At 41.3% G+C, this 10,196-nt stretch overlaps 1 protein-coding gene across 6 annotated transcripts in view; it reads left to right on the forward strand.

Annotated features, from left to right (window-relative positions):
• The window catches only part of LOC111977888 (ataxin-2-like protein), a 65,711-nt gene that overhangs the window by 34,647 nt on the left and 20,868 nt on the right, over positions 1-10,196 (forward strand). For all 6 annotated transcript variants that reach the window (XM_024007661.2, XM_024007659.2, XM_024007664.2 and 3 more), the window contains exons 6-7: positions 2,316-2,469; positions 3,914-4,035. In XM_024007661.2, coding sequence (XP_023863429.1) covers positions 2,316-2,469; positions 3,914-4,035 — 276 coding nt within the window. The remainder of the gene's footprint in view (positions 1-2,315; positions 2,470-3,913; positions 4,036-10,196) is intronic.

Genomic DNA, 10,196 nt, shown 5'->3' on the forward strand with positions numbered 1-10,196 from the left:
ACTGGCGTCGTGAGGGAGTTTGTACAGAGGTACCACGTTCATCTGTACAAACAATAGTATGCAAGTATAAACACCATGGGACCACGCAGCCATCATACCGCTCAGAAGAAGATGTGTTCTGTCTCCTAGAGATAAACATACTTTGGTGCGAAAAGTGCAAATAAATCCCAGAACAACAGCAAAGGACGTTATGAAGATGCTGGAGGAAACAGGTACAAAAGTATCTATATCCACAGTAAAACGAGTCCTATATCGACACAACCTGAAAGGCCGGCAGCAAGGGAGAAGCCATTGCTCCAAAACCACCATAAAAAAGCCAGACTACGGTTTGCAACTGCACATGGTGACAAAGATCATACATTTTGGAGAAATGTCCTCTGGTCTGATGAAACAAAAATGGAATGTTTGGCCATAATGACAATTGTTATGTTTGAGGAAAAAGGGGAGGCTTGCAAGCCGAAGAACACCATCCCAACCGTGAAGCACGGGGGTGTCAGCATCATGTTGTGGGGGTGCTTTGCTGCAGGAGGGACTGGTGCACTTCACAAAATAGATGATCATGAGGGAGAAAATTATGTGGATATATTGAAGCAACATCTCAAGACATCAGTCAGGAAGTTCAAGCTTGGTCGCAAATGGGTCTTCCAAATTGACAATGACCCCAAGCATACGTCAAAAGTTGTGGCAAAATGGCTTAAGGACCACAAAGTCAAGGTATTGGAGTGGCCATCACAAAAGCCTTGACCTCCACCCTATAGAAAATTTGTGGGCAGAACTGAAAAAGCGTGTGCGAGCAAGGAGGCCTGCAAACCTGACTCAGTTACACCAGCTCTGTCAGGAGGAATGGGCCAAAATTCACCCAACTTATTGTGGGAAGCTTGTGTAAGGCTTCCTGAAACGTTTGACCCAAGTTAAAGAATTTAAAGCAATGTTCCCAATACTAATTGAGTGTATGTAAACTTCTGACCCATTGGGAATGTGATGAAAGAAATAAAAGCTGAAATAAATCATTTCTCTCCACTATTATTCTGACATTTCACATTCTTAAAATAAAGTGGTGATCCTAACTGACCTAAGACAGGGATATTTTACTAGGATTAAATGTCGTGTAAATGTAGTTGGCTAATGTGTATGTAAACTTCCGACTTCAACTGTGCTCATTCCAGGGTTTTCTTATCTTGACTATTTTCTACATTGTAGAGTAATAGTGAATACATCAACACTATGAATTAACACATGGAATCATGTAGTATTCAAATAGTGTTAAATAAGTATAGATTCTTCAAAGCAGCCACCCGTTGCGTTGATGACAGCTTTGCACACTCTTGGCATTCTCTCAACCAGCTTCACCTGGAATGCTTTTTCAACAGTCTTGAAGGAGTTCCCAGATATGCTGTGCACTCGTTGGCTGTTTTTCCTTCACTCTGCGGTCTAACTCATCCCAAACCATCTCGATTGGGTTGAGGTCGGGTGATTGTGGAGGCCAGGTCATCTGATGCAGCACTCCATCACTCTCCTTCATGGTCAAATAGCCCTTAAAAAGCCTTGGTGTGTGTGTTCACTGTCCTGTTGAAAAACAAATGATAGTCCCTCGAAGCGCAAACCAGATGGCATGGCGTATCGCTGCAGAATGCTGTGGTAGCCATGCTGGTTAAGTGTATCTTGAATTCTAAGTAAATCCCAGACAGTGTCACCAGCAAAGCACCATCACACCACCTCCTCCATGTTTTACGGTGGGAACCACACATGCGGAATCATCCGTTCACCTACTCTGTCTCACAAAGACACGGCGGTTGGAACTAGATATATCACATTTGGACTCATCAGACCAAAGGACAGATTTCCACTTATCTAATGTCCATTGCTCATGTTTCTTGGCCCAAGCAAGTTCTCTTCTCTTATTTGATGATCTCTCTCGAAACCATGAAGCTGGTTGAGAGAATGCCAAGAGTGTGCAAAGCTGTCATTAAGGCAAAGGGTGGCTACTTTGAAGAACATGATTCCATGTGTGTTATTTCATAGTTTTGATGTCTTCCTTATTATTATTTATTATGTAGAAAATACAAAAAATGCAGATAAACCCTGGAATGAGTAGGTGTCCAAACTTTTGATTTGTGCTGTATATATATTTTTGTGTGTGTGTGTAGTTGATTTAATTAAAGACACAGGGCGTGTCTATATATGGAAAAATACACTTTTTAAAATGTCAACCAATCGATTAGTCGAAAGAACAAACGACTCTTGGTTGATTTAAAGGTATTTTTTGTCGGGGTCAGCCCTAATTCCCTTTGACTTAAATGTTTTTCTGTCTGCAGTGTGAGCTGGCAGTGGACGCAGTCCACAAGCGAGGCGAAGACGAGAGGCCCGCCCTGCCCCGGAGGGAGGAGATCACCGACACCATGGTCTTCAGCTCTTACGACGTGGTCACCATGACCTGCCGAGACGTGGACCTAAACTACGCCACCAGAGGTACAGATGAGTGCTTTTTCTCAATTGTGTCAAATCTGTCACCCCCTCACCTCTCTTTCATCTTCACTAATCTATAAGAACAGACCAGGTGAAAGCCAACCTAATGATGATCTTCCATCATATTGTTTTCACTTTGCAAGTGCAGAAGAAGGTCGATCTTTGAAGCAATTGAGACAGCTAGGGAGAAGTGGGATCGGGAGAGGGTTGGACGGAGGGAGGGATGTGTTATAGGTTAGTGTTTGATCAACGTGTAGATTGTCCGGTAAGGGGTGAGTGGTTTAATGGATTTGTAGGTCATTGTCGATGGTTACATTGACCAGGTTTCCATCCAACTATTTMATTTGGATGAAWTACCTGACGCATATAAAAAGTCACGACAGGCCTGATGGAAACAGGAAATTTGTCWGTAAAATGTCCTGATGTCRACGAAACAAAATACGCTAGACAAGAGTGGATGCTTTTTTGGGCGGTGAAATAGATTATGCGACAATTGCGGTGGACACGCCTTTTTATATGCAAATATTTATATAAAAACCATCATGTCGCACTAAACTTGGAGTCACGCAATGATATGTTACATTGTACTACTACTACCACCTCCTCCACCACGCTGTGGAAAAGCATAGCTATGTAGAATAAGATATGATGAACCGCATAACTTATTTCATAACTTCATCACAAAGGATGGTTAAGTGCACGGTGATGAGCGCCATGGAAATAAATATCGAGGGTAGGCTATTATTTGAATGATGCTGGTGACATGATGATTGGTGCTTGGCTGCTAATTATCAAATAAAAATKATCTTGCTTTTATCCATATCATCATCATAACCTTGCCTGTCCACTTTATCAGCGAACTGTTGTCTATAGAGCATGCGCCAAAACCAAATTGGGYAAGTATGCTATTTATCGCAACAGTTTGTGACCAAACCATCAGTAGAAAATGCAGTGGAATCACATTGAACTTCTGTTTCTTATTCAGATTTTAGAATATTCACATAAACCTGTCAGCAATCAAGTTTCAATATATATATATATATATATATATAGGACTTTCAGAAAGCTAATTGTAATTTGTCACATCATTATGATGATGTTGCAATTTGCTTTTTGAATGTCCTATATCTTGAAAACATGATTGCTGTAATGCGAAACCTTTTGGGACTGTATCAACAATGGACTAATAAAACAAATAAAGGGGATTTTGAGTGGATTATTCCTTTAAGGCAAAATTCCAAGTTGACATCTGAGGGCTAAACTAATAAGAAGTTAGGGTAATTTGCATGGGGTCATAGTTATGTTGTGTAAGAATGTAATGTGTTGTCTGCTTACSATAAACACACGTTGTGGGGACAGTTTATGGGTCATATAAAGAGATATACCTCTTCTCTGTCTCACGCGTTACTTTTTGGATAACGCTTGTGTTTCTACCCTGTATGTGCAGACACGTTCATAGACACGTCCATCAGCTCGAMCCGTGTCAATGGGGAACACAAAGAGAAGGTGCTGCAGAGGTGGGAGGGAGGAGATGGCAACGGAGACGCCTTCGATTTGGAGAACGATGCTGTGAGTCTAAACACGCTTATATGTATGCACACATACCAACGCTTATACTCACTCTGACAATCACACACACCATCACTCTTTTTGACACACAAACACCAGTGGCGGTCTGTGCCTTTTAAAGATGAGGGAGGATGATTAMATTTTTTATGGGCCAGAAATTTGAGTAAGCAAGGTGACAGTGACACATTCAATACTACCTTGTAGAGGTCTGCATGGGACTGTTATCTTCATCCCGCAACCGCCAACACCCGCAGCTTTTCATACCACACCCCGCCCGCACCTGCTGCCTTTCAGTCCGACTTCCACCCGCTACCACAAGAACTGGTCCCAAACAGCRATATTATTTTAGGCCTATGTGACGCAGCTCACTTGCCCGCCATGGTCCCAGCAATTTTGCGCCCCATAGGCAATATCAAATGCACAAAAATAACTTAAGAAATAGGTTAACTTACTAGAGATTTTCACGTGGCCCATTTATATTAGGCTATCTGTATTACTGGGCTATATCAGCCAATATGCTAAATGTAGTTAAAGAGAGCATAGTTGGAGAGACTTGCCCTTTCTCTTGAGCTATTTTTATAGCYTACCTTTTCGTAGTGGGAAGATTTTTAGACAGAGAAATATGGGTGATTCATATTTATTTCTAGGCAATGTAGTAAACTATAGCCTAATCATATATAGGAAGTACAGTTGAAGTTGGAAGTTTACATACACCTTAGCCAAATTCATTTAAACTCAGTTTTTCACAATTCCAGACATTTAATCCTAGTACAAATTCCCGGTCTTATTTTTTTWWTTTTTTTATTTAACCTTAATTTAACCAGGTAGGCTAGTTGAGAACAAGTTCTCATTTACAACTGCGGCCTGGCCAAGATAAAGCAAAGCAGTGCGACACAAACAACACAGAGTTACACATGGAATAAACAAAACATATAGTCAATAACACAAAAGAAAAAAGTTACAATTTAGCAAWTAAACACTTGAGTGATAGAGACTGGAGTGATAGATGTGCAGAAGATGAATGTGCCAAGTAGAGATAATGGGATGCAAAGGAGARAAAAAAACACTGGGGATGGGGTAGTTGGATGGGCTTTCTACAGATGGGCTATGTACAGGTGCAGTGATATGTGAGCTGCTCTGACAGCTGGTGCTTCAAGTTAGTGAGGGAGATATGAGTCTCCAGCTTCAGGGATTTTTGCAGTTCGTTCCAGTCATTGGCAGCAGAGAACTGGAAGGAAAGGCAGCCAAAGAAGTAATTGGCTTTGGNCGTGTGCGAGCAAGGAGGCCTGCAAACCTGACTCAGTTACACCAGCTCTGTCAGGAGGAATGGGCCAAAATTCACCCAACTTATTGTGGGAAGCTTGTGTAAGGCTTCCTGAAACGTTTGACCCAAGTTAAAGAATTTAAAGGCAATGTTCCCAAATACTAATTGAGTGTATGTAAACTTCTGACCCATTGGGAATGTGATGAAAGAAATAAAAGCTGAAATAAATCATTCTCTCCACTATTATTCTGACATTTCACATTCTTAAAATAAAGTGGTGATCCTAACTGACCTAAGACAGGGATATTTTACTAGGATTAAATGTCGTGTAAATGTAGTTGGCTAATGTGTATGTAAACTTCCGACTTCAACTGTGCTCATTCCAGGGTTTTTCTTATCTTGACTATTTTCTACATTGTAGAGTAATAGTGAATACATCAACACTATGAATTAACACATGGAATCATGTAGTATTCAAATAGTGTTAAATAAGTATAGATTCTTCAAAGCAGCCACCCGTTGCGTTGATGACAGCTTTGCACACTCTTGGCATTCTCTCAACCAGCTTCACCTGGAATGCTTTTCCAACAGTCTTGAAGGAGTTCCCAGATATGCTGTGCACTCGTTGGCTGTTTTTCCTTCACTCTGCGGTCTAACTCATCCCAAACCATCTCGATTGGGTTGAGGTCGGGTGATTGTGGAGGCCAGGTCATCTGATGCAGCACTCCATCACTCTCCTTCATGGTCAAATAGCCCTTAAAAAGCCTTGGTGTGTGGTGTCACTGTCCTGTTGAAAAACAAATGATAGTCCCTCGAAGCGCAAACCAGATGGCATGGCGTATCGCTGCAGAATGCTGTGGTAGCCATGCTGGTTAAGTGTATCTTGAATTCTAAGTAAATCCCAGACAGTGTCACCAGCAAAGCACCATCACACCACCTCCTCCATGTTTTACGGTGGGAACCACACATGCGGAGATCATCCGTTCACCTACTCTGTCTCACAAAGACACGGCGGTTGGAACTAGATATATCACATTTGGACTCATCAGACCAAAGGACAGATTTCCACTTATCTAATGTCCATTGCTCATGTTTCTTGGCCCAAGCAAGTCTCTTCTTCTTATTGATGTCATTTAGTAGTGGTGTCTCTGCAGAAATTCGACCATGAAGGCCTGATTCACGCAATCTCTTCTGAACAGTTGATGTCTCTGTTATTTGAACTCTGGGAAGCATTTTTTTGGCCTGCAATTTCTGTGGCTGGAAACTCTAACTTATCCTCTGCAGCAGAGGTACTGTAACTCTGGGTCTTCCTTTCCTGTGGCGGTACTCATGAGAGCCAGTTTCATCATAGTGCTTGATGATATTTGTGACTGCACTTGAAGAAACTTTGAAAGTTCTTGACATTTTCTGCGTTGACTGACTTTCTTGTCTTAAAGTAATGATGGACTGTTGTTTCTCTTTGCTTATTTGAGTTGTTCTTGTCATAATATGGACTTGGTCTTTTATCAAATAAGGCTATTCTCTGTATACCACCCCTACCTAGTCACAACACAACTGATTGGCTCAAACAAATTAACTTTTAACAAGGCACACCTGTTTATTGAAATGCATTACTGGTGACTACCTCATGAAGCTGGTTGAGAGAATGCCAAGAGTGTGCAAAGCTGTCAATCTATAGAACAGACCAGGTGAAAGCCAACTTAATGATGATCTTCCATCATATTGTTTTCACTTTGCAAGTGCAGGAGAAGGTCGATCTTTGAAGCAATTGAGACAGCTAGGGAGAAGTGGATCGGGAGAGGGTTGGACGGAGGGAGGGATGTGTTATAGGTTAGTGTTTTGATCAACGTGTAGATTGTCCGGTAAGGGGTGAGTGGTTAATGGATTTGTAGGTCATTGTCGATGGTTACATTGACCAGGTTTCCATCCAACTATTTGCATTTGGATGAATACCTGACGCATATAAAAAGTCACGACAGGCCTGATGGAAACAGGAAATTTGTCTGTATAAATGTCCTGATGTCGACGAAACAAAATACGCTAGACAAGAGTGGATGCTTTTTTGGGCGGTGAAATAGATTATGCGACAATTGCCGGTGGACACGCCTTTTTATATGCAAAATTTTATATAAAAACCATCATGTCGCACTAAACTTGGAGTCACGCAATGATATGTTACATTGTACTACTACTACCACCTCCTCCACCACGCTGTGGAAAAGCATAGCTATGTAGAATAAGATTATGATGAACCGCATAACCTTATTTCATAACTTCATCACAAAGGATGGTTTAAGTGCACGGTGATGAGCGCCATGGAAATAAATATCAGAGGTAGGCTATTATTTGAATGATGCTGGTGACATGATGATTGGTGCTTGGCTGCTAATTATCAAATAAAAATTATCTTGCTTTTATCCATATCATCATCATAACCTTGCCTGTCCACTTATCAGCGAACTGTTGTCTAATTAGAGCATGCGCCAAAACCCAAATTGGGTAAGTATGCTATTTATCGCAACAGTTGTGACCAAACATCATAGTAGAAAATGCAGTGGAATCACATTGAACTTCTGTTTCTTATTCAGATTTTAGAATATTCACATAAACCTGTCAGCAATCAAGTTTCAATATATATATATATATATATATTAATAGGACTTTCAGAAAGCTAATTGTAATTTGTCACATCATTATTGATGATGTTGCAATTTGCTTTTTGAATGTCCTATATCTTGAAACATGATTGCTGTAATGCAGAACCTTTTGGACTGTATCAACAATGACTATAAAACAAATAAAGGGGATTTTGAGTGGATTATTCCTTTAAGGCAAAATTCCAAGTTGACATCTGAGGGCTAAACTATAAGAGTATAGGGGTAATTTTGCATGGGGTCATAGTTATGTTGTGTAAGAATTGTAATGTGTTGTCTGCTTACCATAAACACACGTTGTGGGACAGTTTATGGGTCATATAAAGAATATACCTCTTCTCTGTCTCACGCGTTACTTTTTGGATAACGCTTGTTCTACCCTGTATGTGCAGACACGTTCATAGACACGTCCATCAGCTCGAACCGTGTCAATGGGGGAACACAAAGAGGAAGGTGCTGCAGAGGTGGAGGGAGAGATGGCAACGGAGACCATTCGATTTGGAGAACGATGCTGTGAGTCTAAACACGCTTATATGTATGCACACATACCACGCTTATACTCACTCTGACAATCACACACACCATCACTCTTTTTGAACACAAACACCAGTGCGGTCTGTGCCTTTAAAGATGAGGGAGGATGATTAAATTTTTTATGGGCCAGAAAATTTGAGTAAGCAAGGTGACAGTGACACATTTCAATACTACCTTGTAGAGGTCTGCATGGGACTGTTATCTTCATCCCGCAACCGCCAACACCGCAGCTTTTCATACCACACCCCGCCGCACCTGCTGCCTTTCAGTCCGACTTCCACCCGCTACCACAAGAACTGGTCCCAAACAGCGATATTATTTTTAGGCCTATGTGCGCAGCTCACTTGCCCGCCATGGTCCCAGCAATTTTGCGCCCCATAGGCAATATCAAATGCACAAAAATAACTTAAGAAATAGGTTAACTTACTAGAGATTTTCACGTGGCCCATTTATATTAGGCTATCTGTATTACTGGGCTATATCAGCCAATATGCTAAATTTAGTTAAAGAGAGCATAGTTGGAGAGACTTGCCCTTTCTCTTGAGCTATTTTATAGCCTACCTTTTCGTAGTGGGAAGATTTTAGACAGAGAAATATGGGTGATCTATATTATTCTAGGCAATGTAGTAAACTATAGCCTAATCATATATAGGAAGTACAGTTGAGTTGAAGTTTACATACACCTTAGCCAAATTCATTTAAACTCAGGTTTCACAATTCCAGACATTTAATCCTAGTACAAATTCCCGGTCTTATTTTTTTATTTTTTTATTTAACCTTAATTTAACCAGGTAGGCTAGTTGAGACAAGTTCTCATTTACAACTGCGGGCTGGCCAAGATTAAAGCAAAGCAGTGCGACACAAACAACACAGAGTTACACATGGAATAACAAAAAACATATAGTCAATAACACAAAAGAAAAAAGTTACATTTAGCAAATAACACTTGAGTGATAGAGACTGGAGTGATAGATGTGCAGAAGATGAATGTGCCATAGAGATAAGGATGCAAGGAGAAGAAAAAAACCACTGGGGATGGGGTAGTTGGATGGGCTTTCTACAGATGGGCTAGTACAGGTGCAGTGATATGTGAGCTGCTCTGACAGCTGGTGCTTCAAGTTAGTGAGGGAAATGAGTCTCCAGCTTCAGTGATTTTTGCAGTTCGTTCCGTCATTGGCAGCAGAGAACTGGAAGGAAAGGCAGCCAAAGAAGGAATTGCTTTGGGTGACAGGTGAAATAACCTGCGGAGCGCGTGCTACGGGTGGGTGCTGCTATGGTGACCAGTGAGCTGAGGTCAGTAGGATCACCACCAACATGATGCTCCACCCCGTGCTTCACGGTGGGGTGTGTCTTCGGTTGCAAGCCCCCTTCCTCCAAACATAACGATGGTCATTATGGCCAAACAGCTCTATTTTGTTTCATCAGACCAGAGGACATTTCTCCAAAAAGTACATCTTTGTCCCCATGTGCAGTTGCAAACTGTAGTCTGGCTTTTTTATGCAGTTTTGGAGCAGTGGCTTCTTCCGTGATCAGCCTTTCAGGATATGTCGATATAGGACTCGTTTTACTGTGGATATATACTTTTGTACCTGTTTCCTCCAGCATCTTCACAAGCCTTTGCTGTTGTTCTGAGATTGATTGCACTTTTTGCACAAAGTATGAACGCGTCTCCTTCCTGAGCGGTATAACGGCTGTTGTCCATGTGGTTT

This window comes from Salvelinus sp. IW2-2015, linkage group LG18, assembly GCF_002910315.2.
Source record: "Salvelinus sp. IW2-2015 linkage group LG18, ASM291031v2, whole genome shotgun sequence".
NCBI lineage: Eukaryota > Metazoa > Chordata > Actinopteri > Salmoniformes > Salmonidae > Salvelinus > Salvelinus sp. IW2-2015.